The 16,270-nt window shown below is 42.7% G+C and overlaps 1 protein-coding gene across 15 annotated transcripts in view; it reads left to right on the top strand.

The window, feature by feature from the left end:
* Nucleotides 1-16,270, top strand: part of fam131bb (family with sequence similarity 131 member Bb) — a 54,326-nt gene that overhangs the window by 19,141 nt on the left and 18,915 nt on the right. For 7 of the 15 annotated variants that reach the window (XM_025911736.1, XM_013274621.3, XM_025911747.1 and 4 more), the window contains exons 3-4: nt 1,749-1,818; nt 6,922-7,211. In XM_025911736.1, the coding sequence (XP_025767521.1) occupies nt 7,184-7,211 (28 nt within the window). In that variant the 5' untranslated portion in view covers nt 1,749-1,818; nt 6,922-7,183. Of the gene's footprint in view, nt 1-51; nt 175-1,748; nt 1,819-6,921; nt 7,212-16,270 lie in introns of those variants that run through there. The other 8 variants (XM_025911744.1, XM_025911743.1, XM_025911742.1 and 5 more) reach the window with 3 other exon arrangements.

Genomic DNA, 16,270 nt, shown 5'->3' with positions numbered 1-16,270 from the left:
TAGGACTTGTGCATTACTATGTAAACAAAATCTCTCTCTCTCTGTGTGTGTGTGTGTTCATAAACTGTCCAGTCAGACCCCCTCTTCGTCCTCCTCCTCCTGCTCTCTTTTCTCTCTGGATTCTTGCAGCATTCTTCATTCAATGACATCAACCCTGTTGCCTCTCCTTGTAAGGTCAGAGTGGGGGAACGAGGGAGCAAATGGGAGGGAGAGATAATGGGGCTAGAAGCTTGATTAGATGCAGGCACTGAAAGCAGTCAGTGGGTTTAAAGCTCTGTGAGGCACAGTGGCTGTAAAAAGTTGACCGCTTCTGCTTTTAAACAAGCTTATGAAAAAATACAAAGCTGCCTTTAGTGCTGCTCTTTTTACCTGCCTAGACTAGCACAGCTCAAGATCAGATTGTAAAGGCATTATTTGTATTGGTTGCCAAGTGGGCTGCCACATCATTGTTTGCTTTGCAGTAAGACCGTAAACGTGGAAAGTCTCTGTGCGCATGATTAGTAAACTCAAATATAGATAGCAACTGCATTCTATGTGTCCCTGTAATCAGGATGTGCAACCTGGTGTTAAAGTGACACCTCCCATCCTGTAGCTCAGCCACGTCGATAACATAATGCTCTTTTGTCTCTCACCAACATCCAACTCACAATGTTCACACACAGCCTACCTGGTGTGAGTCATATATCACCTCTTCAGGTGTAGTCATTTTTCTGTTTTATTAAGTAAGTCTTTTTTTAATGTTTCATTTCAGTTAGATGGAGACTAAAAATAACAGAGCATGCTCTCAGTTCTCACAGCAGTCATACTTTGTTCTTGTTTAGGGCTAAAATGATAAGTAGATTAACTTATTAACAACTGGTTATTTTAAGAACTTGACGGTCATGTTTTAGCTTCAAGTACTGACAACTTGCTTATTTTATTTGGTCATACAAAACCAGAAATTCCATGATTTTACTTGTTTCATTTTTTAAAATGATTTTCTTACATGTTAGAGGCCAAACATAACTGACCGATCAAGTCTTCTGAAGACATGGTAGTGTGTAAACATTAGTCTTTACAATTAAAAGTCAAATGAAAATTATTTGGAGTCCCATCCTGTGTTTTTCAACATATAAACAAGGGAAAAAGCTGCAATTATCTACAAACAGAATGTTTATTTTGTGCTTTTAGCATGATTAATGTTGGAGCCTGAATGTTGGATTAACCTTTTAAAAAGCAAATATGTAACACATGAAAACCATGTGAGTCATCGTTATTTGTACACACATATATTAATGGTCTCATTGCACATTCTCAACGCTGCTGCCAACTCACAGATCGTCATATGATGTTCAGGTTGAGACAGGGCAGAGTTGCACTTCAGCCTGATTGTGAAACCGTAAGCAGAGCTCTCTGCTCAGTTCCGTTACCTCTGCAGCAGCGCTTGTGTAACCTGTTGCTGCCTGATTCATGTCTGTGAACTACAGGGTGTGGTCTGTGGGGTCTTTGATAGCCTATTGTCCTGCGAGGAATGTTTCCAGTCTCTCCACATTTCCAGTGGGACAAAAATATGTTGAATTTCCACCCAGAGGTTTCCACAGAGAATGAATATGCACCCCATCCAGGGTGGGGGCTTTTAGGCAGATGACAAATGTTTGTGTGTTGTTCCAAATTTCCTCCACTCTCTTGTGATTGTGTTTGACGGGTGAGAGGGTTTAAGCTAAATGACACATGTTTAATGCTCTTCTCCTCCTTTTTTTTAAAACCAGGTGGTGCCTTGGTGACTGAAGTTTGGATCAGGCAGTGAGAAGGCAGCTCCAGGGTCCAGTGAGTCTGAAGGTAAGGCAAAAAAACAGGAGGCTGTTGGAATCAGAGCCAGACAGACTGGAATGTGGCCAGGCCTTGGAATGAACGGTTCCTCCACCCCTCCCTCGCTAAAGTGCCATATTTCTCGCTCCCCCCTCCCTCTCTATAATGCTGCCTTTTTTCACCACTTTTCTTCTCCAATTGCTTCATTTCTCAGTCTGTCCTCCTTACGCTGCAATTTTATTTCCTTTCTTTCTTTTTTTTTTAACTTCTCTCTGTCCACCACATACTGTGCATGAATCAGTACTTGTAATACCTCAGTGCTTATGATTAAAATCCTAATAATTTCCTGTCCATACAGAGGCATGGTCACTTTCCCTCTCTCTCTCTCTTTTAATAATTTCTTGAGAAGCCATTTGTATGCAAGGCGATTGAAACATTTTTAACTTTGAACTGCTTGTCCAGAATAAATTAAATGATCCATAATAACTTATCTTGTACATAAATGCATCTTTAGCTTTTTAATTTTGTGCCCTTCCTTTTTTAACGTTAATAAGGTAATTAGGTAAAATTTAATCCAACTCAGGTTGTCCAGTGCCCCCTTTAAAGAACTTTATGTAAGAAATAAGGCTAACTTCCACTTTTAAATTCAGCAAACAGTGGTTTCAGCTGCTTTTCATGGCTACTTCACCACATTAAGAATCGATAGGCCCTCTTTCCTCACAGCAAGAAGGTCCTGGGTTTGAATCCAGGCTGCATCTTTTCTCTGTGGAGTTTGCATGTTTTCCTGTGTGGGTTATCTCTGGGTACTCCTGTTTCCCCCCACAGTCCAAAGACATGCATGTTAGGTTAACTGGTGATTGTAAATTGACTGCGTTTGTATGCAAAAGTGAATGGTTGTCTGTCTTTCTGTGTTATTGCTGCAAGCGACTGACGTCCTGTCCAGGCTGTACCCCACGTCTCTATGGTCTCTATGACATGGCCTGCAGCACCTCCACAACCCTGAATTGGATAAGTGGAAGAAAGTGAATGGTTCTGTTATAACTAAGATAAGATAAGGCACAAGTTACCCAGTATACAGACCAAGATAATTATCCTGCAAATAAATGTCAGTAAAGGTTATACAGATGTTATCTTTACTTTGTTTATCAGGTTGCCAGCCTGAAAGCAGGCAAAATAAATTTAGACTGGAGTATGAGAAAAAGCCGATGAAGAATTTTTCATGTGAAAATCCAGTATAAACACAAAGTGTAGCCTGCAATAGATATGCAAAGCAACCGGTCATGCACATAAATCTGCAAAGCATAAATTCCAGGTGCACATCAGCCAAGATGAGAACCTGCATATTTGTGGCAAAACATGGCCTCGTCACTCAGCACTGAGAGGAAAAGTCTCTTCGCTGCCAAACTGGCTTTCAATCAAAGCCAGGGTGAGACTGCAGTGTCCTAATCCCCCCAGCAGGTGTCAGACTGATATTCATTACTGTGCTGCACACAGCCCAGAATGAAATGGCTTGAGGTTAGAAGATTCCCCCACGTTCTCTGACAGCAGGCAAATCAGCTTGAGCCAGCGATGTGTTAAAAGACAGAGGTGTGTAAGGTGGAAACCCGCAAATTCAGACGTGACTCTTAGAGATGCTGAGAAGCTGAAGGAAATGAGCTGAACGCAGAAACGTATCTAAGGACGAACATGCTGCATGGTGTTGGTGGTCTAGACGAGGAGGGCTGGAGCGAGAGAGAATGTAGGGTAATTGCGGGAGAAGAGGAAAGAGAATTGTAAATAATAGAGGAGAGTTGGGAACTCCTCGTACGCAAGGTTTTGCCTGGTGTAACGGCTGCATAAACACATACACGCACAAGTCATGCACAGAGAGACTCTATACCACCCACACACAAATATAAAACAGCCCAAAAATATGTGTGCTGAAGAATCCAAGCTAGAAACTGTGGCTCAGTGCGCCAGCTAATAATACACACAAACTCTATTCTCCCACTGGCTAAAACAAAGCTAATGACATAAACTCGGTCATTAGAGAATGTCTTATCAGAGACTGCCTCTTCTCATAACAACATTTATATTGCTCCCTTGTTCCCACCCACCTCCTACACCCCTTGCCTCCTCAAAAACAAACCATTTAGTAATTCCCTCCCTTTTTTTCATTCCCCCTTCATCTTCTTTTCTCTCCTTGTCTTTCGCATCAGTTCTCTTTCGCCAGTTTCACCCAGATGCCACCCCCTCCTCTCATCCCCTTTCTCCTTATGGCTAACTTAGCGAAGGCAAGTGTGTAACATGTGGTTCCAATTAACACATATAATGACACACTCATCACAAAAAAGCCAGACAAAACAGTAGACAGTCACCAACTAAAGGTGGCAGAGGGTGGAAAAAAAATGGCCTTTCTCAGAGGAGTTTAACCAGTCTGAACTAGTTTTTAATACTACCTTTAGAAAGACTGGAGCAGGCATTCCTGTGCATCAGTCAGAACGCCTTTAGATTGTCTGAACAAGACAGTATTGAAGCTGGTATTCATTATCCTTGAAGTGTAACCTACATAGCAGCCAGGAGCTGATAGACAGATAGTGACAGGTACATGAAAGTCATTGATTACAGAAATTATCTGGGTGTGAGTCCCCAAGGCAATATTAAACAGGAGCCACTACATCTAAATTCAATGCAGCATCATCACGCGAGATAAGAAAACAAGAGATGCGCTGACAGGAACATGATAGAAGTCGCCTGTGTCATGTGTTGCGAGGCCGTTTTACGTCACGGTATCTGCTTCTTTTTTTTGTTGTCTCCGCGTGTGAGAGAATAAGTAATGAGACGGCGACGACGATGAGAGGCAGTCACATTTGTGAGTGGCCTATGCATCATGCGTGAGATTAGCGTCAGGAATTTCCTCCATCTATGGCTGACCTTGTCTCACATTGCTAGACGGTATCATAGATCACCATGTTGTCACAGACTGTCTGAAAAGGCTGCTGCTAAAATTATTTTCCATTATTGATTAATGTGAAAATATTATCCTTGGTTAATCTTTGCTCTACAAAAAAAGAAAAAGAAAGCAGTGAGAAATGTGTTATAATATCTTCTTTTGTTCAGATGAAAACAACAACAGGAATCATTTGTTATGTGAGAGATTGAAAAGCGGCATCTCATAACCTGGGATTGTGGCTGCTTGGTCACTTTAGTGGTTAATCGATTTTCAAAATAGTCAATCAATTAACCCTTATAGATGCACAATGTACAAAGTGTTGTAGGAGAAAAGGAGTATAAAACAGGAATCCTATTGACAGGGAAATGCAGGTAAAGCAGGATAGATACGCCTAGATTAGCTGAGGATTTTAGAGACTTCCAGACACTGACTGACATGCAGTGATGGGCAGATGGAGTGAGAACTGAGACAGAGATTTAAAACAACAGCGTCAGTCAGTCAGCTGCAAACAGGGTTCAGGTTCATGTTATAGAAGTGAAGCTGACCCCTGCAGAAACCCCTGTGGGAGATGACAAACAGAGCTAATACACATGGAAATCCAGAGTGCAGGGATTGGCTGGATTATGTATGATTTCTAATGTCTGGCAACCCCCCCCCCCCCTTTTTTTGCAGCATCACAACCATGACTGTATATTTCCAAGTGACCGTCATTTTCTTTCATCCATTCTGGAGTGCTAATTTTTATTTCACACAGCATCCTCTCCACACCTCTCCCGCACATGACTCCACTGTTCTCTGCCTGCCTTGCTTCTCATCACTCCCTCCATCTGCCCGTGCCTTTTTTCCTTCTTTCTGTTCTTCCTTCCATCCATCTGCCCCGCTCTTTTCCCTCTCTCGCTCTCTCTGCTGTTTACCCAAAGAGTTTAAAGTCAACAAAAAAATGACCACAAATAAACCTCTCTCCTCTGCCCTTTTTCCACACACACACAGCTTCTTGCTGTCCAGACTGCTTAGAAACAGCATGCATCAAAGTAAAAATAAAGTGCACGATTTCATAGAAAACTGATGAGAGGAAAGGTTTTGGTATGATGGTGTTATAGATATAGTAGACGGAGGGTGCAGAAGTCATAATGATAATTGTTTTGGTTGATAATGAGGTCTTCTTTGAGCGCTAAGTTTAGTTTAGGGAGGAGTGATGTAGAGCTTTTAAGGAAGGGCTAAAAGGCACATGCTGTGAAGAAACTGTGAAACAGGTTGTGTCACAATAACCATTTTATCTCGATTATCTTCTTTTCACCCTCTTTAGAAAGCAAAACTGTGGCTGAACGTAAAACGTGATTAATTACACAGCCTTAATGGAAAGAGGCACAGGTCTAATGAGAGACACAGAAAGAGCTGTAGATTAAGGAGACAGTTTTTTTAAAAATCAGAGTAGAGAAGAGCAGAGCAGGCAATGCGAAAAGGGGATAAAAAGGAAAAAAAAGGGGGGGAATGTAATCCTTAGTGAACAGAAGAAATTGGCGCAGAGATGACTGTGGGCGGATCAATAGTGAGGGATGACAGAGGAAGGAGGTGGAGACTCAGCAGCAGTTTGACTGTGAAGGAAAACCCTCTGCTGCTTTTCCCCCTCTCCTCAGGATTGTTTCATGTTGGTGTATGAGAATGGTTTTTGAGCGATGAGTGTTGGGGAGGTGGGGGGGCAAGGAGGGAGGAGGTGTTGGGTGATTGAGAGGGAGATGGCGAGGGGAGGAGAGGAGCGAGGAAACCGCTGCAGTGCATTGTTAGGCTGAACGCACACGGGAGAGGGAGACAGAGAGAGAATCCCCCATTTTAGCTCAACAATATTACAGCAGTGCAGTGATATCTACAACAATGGCAGACCGGCACTCTCAGCACCGCTATTGATCTTAGTGATGGCACGTCACTGCACACATACTCAGTCCAATTGTTGTTTGACCTGTCTTTAAATGACTGCGTGTGGATATTCAGATGTTTTGTCATCGTCGGACTCTTTAAGTCAAATTATTTGCGTGAAAAGTTAGAACTCCTGCCGCTTAAACATTAAAAATTAAATGTTACAGGTAATAAAATATGTTGATATGCTTATTATTGATAACTATAATAAAAAAATATGACACATGTTTTGAAATAATTACAGTAATGCATCACGTCTTTATTTAGTCCTAATCTTTTTCCCTCAGGCATACTGACTTACTAACCGGATCTCTTCTAAGACACTGCACTGGAGAGAGAGCAGCAGGGAGAGAGAGAGAGAGGGGGTGAGGGAGAGAGAGTGATCGAGCAAGCGCAGGAGGGAGAGAGAAAAAGAGACGGCACAGGAGAAGCAAGAGAAAAGAAGCCAGAGCTGAGAGAAAGAGAGAGTCGCAGGAGGAAGGAGAAGGAGAATGCGCCGTGTCTGGGTAACACTTTTCCGCTTGTGTCCAGGGCCTTTGTGAATACACCATGGGATGCATCGGCTCCAGGAGACTGAGTAAGCTCCACTTCTCTTACTGCGGGCTAGAGGGAGGTTGGGGTGAGGGGTGCAGGGGTGCAGCGGGGATGCTGGAGGATGGGGGTCCAAACAGGAGCAAAGGGTTTGTGTAGACTAGGAGCAGTCTTTGTATGTGTTTGTGCGCGGGAGCTGCTTGCCACTGTTTCTGTGCAGTCTCAAGGCAAGCTGTGGACGTATGGTCACAGAGGCAGTATGCACAGTATACCGCCTAATGTCAAAAGCAATATGTGTTAAAATGTGCTACTGTGTGTGTGGCTGCATCCCCCACCTCCCTGCTCCCCTTCCTCCCTCCTCCCATCCCATGATTTATGATGCTGTTTGGCAGTATGTATATGTGTGAGTAGGAGGCAGAGGGATGGAGAGGAGAGAGAGAGAGACAGAGAGAGGCAGGAGAGGGAAGCGCGGTGAGACTGCTTATTTATAGGGAGACATAGCTTGGAGAAAGAGAGAAGGGATAATGCCATTGTCTGGGATGTTTGCACAGTTTATTGTTATTTGCATGAATAATAGGCATAGAGTGGAAGGGGATAACGAGAGAGCAGCAGAGGAAGAATTTCAGTGCAGGCAGGGAGGAGAAGAGATGGGCGGATGGCGAGGGAGAGAGGGGGAGAGGGAGGGGCAAATGCATAGGCGAGGGTGTGTGGCAGTGATGGGAGTTTTCAGGTGAGGATAGTCCTGGATAAACCCGTAGCTGTCGTGTTGACAGCGCCGGCACTGAGACCGAGAGGTGCTGGGGGAAAAAACAAAAAGCTTGGTAAACAATCACTTGTTTGCTTAAATGTATTCGGGTATGTTGCAGTGCACGCTTACGCGTCCTAGTGTGTAGCATCAATCACGTGCCGAGGTAAAAATAAACACAGACTTTCTTTGGTGTTAAATATTCATGTGTCACTTAGCACATCCAGCTCTTAAACATATTTATGGCACAGCATGGGTCTGGACACGGTAGTCACTCACTCTTCTGAAACACTCAAGCACAGCCTTTACAGGGCTACCAGAAGCAGGTTGCAAACAGGGTCCATGCTGCGCCTTTCACAGGCCCCCTTTTTAAAACTAAATGTAAATTCTTCATAAAGAAGATTTTAAAAATATCTAGAATATGCAAAAAAGAGTACAAGATGACACAGTTAGGAAGGCAGGTGTGAACTGAATACAGCAGAAACAGCAAATCCAGCAGATGTGGCTGTTTTTTCTTGACACCGTGCGTAGCAGGAGAAGAGACTGGGATCCTATTTCAACGCTCACATGAAGACACAAGACCCTACAAGCCTCCAGGTGTTGGAAATAATGTGACTGAAGTAGGCAGGAGGCTTTGAAAAGGTGCCCCATTAATCTAATGGCGAGTCACCTGAATACTGATGCTCGTTTTTATACATGCGATCATGGAAGCTTAGGAATTTAATAAGGGAGCTCTAGTAATTGCAATTATGTTTTCGAGTCAGGGATAAGCGATAAAGGACTGAGATAAAGGAGAATATGCTTTTAGACCAGCAGCCCAGAGCAGTAGATCCACTAAAAGGAATATTTCCCTTCAGTTTGCAAGTGTTATCTTAAGCTGTGTGCATTATAATCTAGCACGAATTTGTAAACAAACAGTACTTAAGAGAAGGAAGGCTGGGCATTTTCAAGCAGCTTGTGTGCCTCGGTCTGATTTCCTTGTAAGCAACAGAATCAGGAGCAGTGCTGCCCGTCCAAAGGCGTGGTTGTGTTTATCCTGGGTGAGAATGGCTTCAGTGTGTGCTATTGATCGACCAGCTCAACTGCAGTGCACGCTGCCAAACAGAGATCAACAGGAGGAGCAGCAGGCAAAAGGACTGGATCTGTCTCTGCACGGGAGTAGCCCTGATGTATCTGTCTGCCTTCTATCTCTCCCAGCTCCATCATATCTGGGAGTGCACTCTGTGGCCAGGCTCTGATATCAGTTTGTACTATTGTTCGATTCTTCTCACAAACGATACGGCTGTGCCCAGCCTTTGATATAGTATACTGCATAGTATCCCTCAGGAAATAGTTCTATATTGATTCTGTATTTTTTATATTAGAAATGTGAACCAAAAGCTTTATTTGCCCCTTACTTTACTCTAAAGGTGTCGGGTGTCAGGTTAAACTGAAAGATCTCATCGAAAATAAACTACAGATTTTTAAGACTGAGTAAATATTTTATTTGTTTTCTTGTTATTTTGCCAGGCAAAAGTTTGGCTTATAGCCTTATCAACCTAATTGCATACAAGTACAGTAGGCTCGCTACAGTATATGTTAGTGGTTGTTTTGTGTTACTGATTGTTACCGAGTCAAGCGAAGACAGATGTACAGACAGCAGATAAAATGTCTGCATCCATCCATCACCGCTTCAGAGGGTAAAAGGCCTTGAGATGCAGCAGATGGGAGATGCGCATTCTTCTTAACCTCGTCAGCGACAAAAGGCACCACAATCTATGACAAAATTAGAGTTTAATTGCATCTTTAAGAGCAACTACCCCAAGAAAAGCCAGTGTCAGTTTAAAACTGTCACAGCCCCATGATGCCGATCACATTTCTCGATTTAATGCAGATAATCTAATCAGTAATAACTGTGGCAAAAGCTACACTTGAGCTCATTTTCCTGTGTCCACTTACCAGGCAGCACTATACCTGCAACTCCTTGAAGCATTAATCACTATAATTTAGGGCAATGTGTGCTTTGTGACTGTAACTGCTGTAGTTCAGCCTGCTGTGGTGAAATTATAGATATGAATGTGGGACATTGTGATGACTTTCACCTGTTTGTGCAGCCCTTTATCTAGACTCGTCACTACCAGTTAGCTGACACACTATTTGCTGATTCAATAAGCAGTAAGAGCCAGTTCTAGTATGAGTGTGAGTGAGTGTTTGTGGTTGTGGTTGTTTACTTACTTAAGGCTGGGCATCGATTCACAACGCTTTTCTGGGCCTGAGGTGACTGAAATGTGTTTGTAGCAAAGAGTATTGCATGTGAAGAATGATTTGTTCTTTAATTTTATATTTTTAATCAACATCCTATTAAATAAAACTAATTAATTGTAGAAAATCATGTTTACATTCAGTAACATATTTTTAAAAAAGTAGAACGTTGGCACTCGGGCCATTCAGTTTTCAGTAGTAAGTTTTGGTGTCTTTGTGCCTCCATGGTACTGCATGTGTTTGTGTATGGACCCCCAGTTTACCTCTGTCTTGTGGTTTAGCGGTCTTACTGTTGTGTGTGGGTGTGAAAGCGCCGTGTGCACCAATATTACTTCAGCACTTTCTTCCATCGCTCTGTTTCTGCTGCGTTACAGCGAGGGATTCCCTGCCATTAAATTTAAAACCGAACACCCCCGCTACACCATGCCTTTACACACACACACACACACACACACACACACACACACACACACACACACACACACACACAGACACACACACTCTCAGTCAACAACTGACACCATGTCCCGGATTTGCCAGTTCGCAGTCTGCCTGTAAACTAGCAAATCTGGCAGAGGTAGAGTCTGATTGATTGGCTTCTGTTCAGGATGGAAAAGCCTTGCGCTCAGGAGCATATTCAAGGTGAATGACTCAGTGATGTAGTACTCAGAGACACGGTGAGACCTGATGACCATTGTGTGTGTGTGTGTGTGTGTGTGTGTGTGTGTGTGTGTGTGTGTGTGTGTGTGTGTGTGTGTGTGTGATGGTATGTGTGCTCAAAGAGTATGCTTATGTTCAAGGATTCTAATGTAACAGATATAACACAGGGTCTTAACCTGAAGGTGTGTGTGTGTGTGTGTGTGTGTGAGTGCCTCTGTGTCACTTCTCTGATGTGCCCTATTATAATTTGCCTTGTCACCGATACCAGGTTACAAACCTGGATGATTATAGGTAGAGCATTATATATTGTGTATGTGCATGCAAATGTGAGCTTGTGTGTATGTGGCACATCAGAAGTAAGAGGCCTGTGTGTGGGCACATGATGGCAGGCGATTCTGTAAACAATGTGACTCAGCCGCAGAGTGAGTTATGAAATTGAAATATAATGCCGTGAAGGAGAAAATTCATCTCTACAATTTGATCTCTGAGGGTGTGTGTGCTGTGTGTGAGAAAGAATGAATATATGTGCGTTTGTGGATGCGCTCGGCATTAGTGTGCGACCGGCACAGATTGTCTCTGTGTTATCTGCAGCTACTAACCACTTCAGTGCTGATAAAAAAGGCCATGTTCTCACAGATGGGAAGTCTCCTTTGAATATCAAAGAGCAAGGAAAACAAAGATTTCCTGCATACAAAGTACACGAGCTGCCTCATACTTAAATGATTTCCTCTCTTCCTACAGGTTTCCATCCATTTATCTAAACAGAACTGGATAACGGCATTTCCTCCTTTTCAGGTCTAAATGTTCATTATATATTTAACAGGCTATTAGGGTGTTTATTAGAGTCACAATGATGGGCTTCAGGTACATCTGCCAAAGGCTTTTAGTTACCACACTGCACAGGTGACTGCTGGAAGTTATTCACCCCGTATCAGTGATGGAGACCTGCTCGGGATAGCAGCCACATTCGTGCAAAGACAGATTAATGAGGCGTGTCAGGAAGAGGGCACAAAACTTAGAAATGCCATTTCACCAGGTTAATGGTCGTCTCGTGCTGTGTTATAGTGTCAGTATGTGTATGTCAGGGTGTCTGCATGTGACTGGATCATGTCCTGAGACACAGTTAGCTCAGTTTTCTGCCATCTCTCCCAGCCATCTGGGCTCTGGTCCTCAGCTGTGTTCTTGCTGAACTCTGACGCTCAATAACCCAGCATCTGCACATATCGCTGCAAGAGGGCTGCCATCCAAGCCGGTACCCCATCGTGGCAACCAGCCTTACTGCAGCTGTCACGGTAAACAAGCACCAAACCCCCTGGATCCTCGCTGTTATTGCTGCAGGGCACTGGGGGTAAAAAAGACAGATGACGCTCAAACGATTCCCACTTCAGCGGGAGCCGTCAACCCACTACAGCCAGAGCTGGAGTTGACAGTGCGGCCACTGCAGATCTTTAGTTGTTCGTTACACACAGTCGCGTTACTCCCTTTTTGTTCCCTCCCTCTTCAGTCTCTCTGCCCTTCCTCCCTTACCGCTACTTGCTCCTTTTCCTCGGCTGAGCTAAGCTGGGGGTATCCAGAGCGCTGCACTGCTGTGTGTGCGGTGGAGGAGGGTGAGTGCCAGGGGAAGAAAAGCTGGCTCAGAGCTCTGGTCATGTGCTCTGTTGTTGTTGCTGTTTCCTCAAGGAGGGATCCGTCCTGCAGAATAACACATTCGCTCGCTGTGCTGCTGAGAGCCCAACAGCATCACCTACTCGAGTGCAGAGATACAGTGTCTGCCATGATAAAAAGAAACTACTGAGATGCTGGATAATGACTACTGACCCATCATCTATAGAGATTTTCTGTGAACTACGAGTAACTGACTAAAAATGGCATGATTTAGACACAAACTCTCATGCCTCACTTCACAAAATATTCTTTGACGTAATCGCAAAGTAAATATACTGTGCATACGACTATAGCTGTATACACAGTTAATGTAATGTTTCTGGTCCATTGCTGTGTAAAGGCTGGAGGTCTTCCCAGTGGTAGGTTGTACCTACTCTTTTGCCATATTGTGATTCATGCGTGGGGACAGTCACTGCTAATCTGCTAATTGGCCAAATGAGGCTGAGGGATGCAAGGGAGAGAGACTGTAAAAGCTAAAGTGAGGGAGAGTGGGAGTGGCATGGTGTGAGTCACTGTGCAGTGTACTATACACTAGGTTGCTGGAGGCTAGACTCAAGTGAATGTGAATGTATGTTTATGTAGTTTGTGTTTGCTGGGCAGATTTTTAACCCAGATGGGGAAGAAATCTGGGACACTCTCTCCCACCCAGGCAGAAAATGAGGCATCTCTCCAGCTAACTGATATCAGCCAATAAATAACCCCATCACACCTCAGTCCTCAGTGCCAACAATCATACACTCATGATTAATCCTTCCGAGGTCACACAGAGTTCATGTCTAATCGTTAATTTATCGCTTGAATATTAATGCGTCTGTCCACTCTGAAATTGGATACAAAGTGGTCTCTTTATTTCTGCAGTTTGTGGCGGAACCATCAGCTAATCTACGATAATGTTTCTGCTGTATTCCATGAGTAAATTGAAAGATAAATGTGCATTATTATGTATGCTGTTAGTTCAATTTAAACATAATCAGAAGATTTAGATGCTGTGATCATCAGTGGAAATGTTTTATGTGGCTCACATGTGTCACTAGGAAAGGGTTCATCCCTGTGTCTGTCATTCATCCACAGTTTATGTCATATTAACTCATCAGTTCTAGTCATTATGGCAGGATTCAACTTCCTGTCTTTGCAGCCGAGCGACCAAAATGAAATTCTACACAAAGTATTATCAAAGTAAAATTATAGTCAGATCCATACCTGTATGTTTACAATCGCACAGTCAAGACAGCAGAAAAATAAATAGCCTATTTAGTATTTGATTAGTGTCTGTAAACATCTTCTGCATATGTACAATCATGTAGCGTTTACAGAGTCTGTAGTTTGGTCAACAGCAAAAACACTGGATGATAATCATGTTTGAACACGCTTTGCTTGCATGCAGGTAAACAGTCAGTGTGGAAAACTAAAAAGAAATCACACTTGCCAAAATGTATTCTCTGTGTTTTTATGCATTGGTAAAGACTGACAGGCAGGAGGAAATTAAAATTGTGGTGTGGATCACCACCGGTTACACATCAAGCCAGCAGTCTAGCTAATGAGTCGCCATATTGGTATTTGTTTGACTCTTCATTTAAACATTGTTAAGTTTTATTTAAAAAAATGTTTACTTAATCACCATGTCCAGGCTGAGGTACAACTGTTAACAAACTCCTTGTAATTTTACCTTCAGACCTAAACTAGAAGCATCACTTTCAATGTCCCCTAGGTGAATTTAATCCAGTAATCTATCCAAGCAGCTATTTATACATACAGTAACGTCACACATCTCCTGTGCAGATGTCCTGAGGTATTAAGAGAAACAAAAGAAAAAAATAACTTAGGATGGTTGAGGAAAACTGGGTCGAAGAAAACAGGACAATAAAACACAGTCTCTCCTGGAAGAAACACTTTAAATGCATTAAAACCTACAGACTTATGATATATGCCAATACTTTACCCAAAATTCCCACTGAAATGACTGTGATTCCTGTATACAAGAGAAATATGGACATCCCTTCCTGCCTGAGCAAAGAGGGCCAATTTCTGGAATGAAGCCTGTCCCTTGTCCACTGCCCTTGCAATGATTTGATGTGACTGGATGGAGTTCAGAGGGAAGGGTAATATCTGAGAGCCCAACAGAGACAGACCAGAGCTGATGTTTCTGAATCACTGGGTCAGTGGGTCACAGACATCACTGGACATCTAGAGAGCCAACAACTCTGGTTTTTTTTTTTGTTTGGTTTTTTTTTCAGAGCTCCCGAGGAATCGCTCATGATTGCCAAATGCAGCTGTGAGAACCGCGACTGGCTCAGCAACACACAAACACGCAAACTCAGACACATACGCAGACTCGCAGTGTGCTGATAGAGGAGTAAGCCCCTCTGAGAGTTGTACACACAGAGCACAGACCCTCTGATACAGAGGAGCACCTAGAGACTGAGGCCGTGTTTAAACTCCATTACCACTACCGACTCTCTAATTAAACCAATGTTTTAATTAGGATTTGGACAGCCAGGAACGAGGAGGGATAATAACATTCATTTATCCAACAGAGAGGGTGTATTTCACACAAGTTACACCTACAATATGCAGGGTGGACAGCTTTGTATTTGATCTGCCATTTTAAGCAGTATATTGCTAAGTGTGACGCAGGCGTCAATATTTATTTGGTTTATAGGGACACAATAGAAGCAAAGTAGCCTATTAGAAGTCTGCGATATGAAATCTTACTTATGTAAATGTTCAAAAGTTTACTTAACAAGATGCAGTTAAAGTATGTTAGAGACTGCATGACCAGAAATAGATTAATCAGCTTTCAAATGTCATTTTTCTGTACAGTCAACTGCAAGTTAAGATTGCAGATTGATGTAGTGGTATTGCTTCCTCTCTGGTATACTTCAGAATTTGACCAAAATACAATCACTGATTAAATTTCCTCTGTTGCTCTCCAGCACTGGTCTGCATTCTAGTGGTGTGAAAGTGAAACCTGCAGGGGGTTGATAGAAGCTCTCAGCTAAACAAGGAGGTAATGGTCTTGATTGAGGCAAAGTAGACTGACCAGGTCTGAAACGCAGAATAACAACATTTTAATGACAGCTTAAAGAGTTCAGCCAAGAGTCAAACTTGGGAGAAAAATCTTTTATTTACTCCAGTCTGCTTCACCATGAACACTTAAAGGCTTTAACAAAAGGAATTGTATTGTATTGTATTGAATGTATTGAATGTGTTGCCATGAGTGCCGAATGAAGGTAATTACATTTTAAGGTCGTTGTGTAGTAACCCTTGTTGTGGCCACTAAGGGAGCTGCAGTCAGCATCCTGTTGGTTGCACTAATGCTAGGTATGTAGGCCTGGGCTAACATACCAGGCAAAGCAGTGATGATGCATAACAATGAACAGAACTGACTGAAGTCATGTTGATAAGTTAATAAAGGTACATTGTTACTGTAATCTGAGTGTATATGTAAGATAAGAAGCACTCAGAGCGGAAAACTCCACCATGGCAGCTCACTCTCTGGGCAGTATTTCCTTTTAAAGGAATTGTAATGTATTTTTTATATATTAATTTTGTTTTCTTTATCTTTTTAAACAGACTTTAAGAAGTTTGTAGTACGGTAAAAATCACACGAGGATTGCATGACATTATTTACTTTTATAACACAAACATTATGTAGGAGTAGTTGATGGGTAATAGTAGTGATTTGTAAATAAGTGTACATGAATGACTTAAGCTCATTACATGTATATTTCTAACTAGGCAGCTCATTCTCTTTATCTTGATGCTCTCTTTAAAGATATAACACATTGTGGAGT

This window comes from Oreochromis niloticus, linkage group LG11, assembly GCF_001858045.2.
Source record: "Oreochromis niloticus isolate F11D_XX linkage group LG11, O_niloticus_UMD_NMBU, whole genome shotgun sequence".
In the NCBI taxonomy this organism is placed as follows: domain Eukaryota; kingdom Metazoa; phylum Chordata; class Actinopteri; order Cichliformes; family Cichlidae; genus Oreochromis; species Oreochromis niloticus.
Note: the sequence above shows the minus strand (reverse complement) of the source record. Positions and strands in the feature narration are given on the sequence as shown.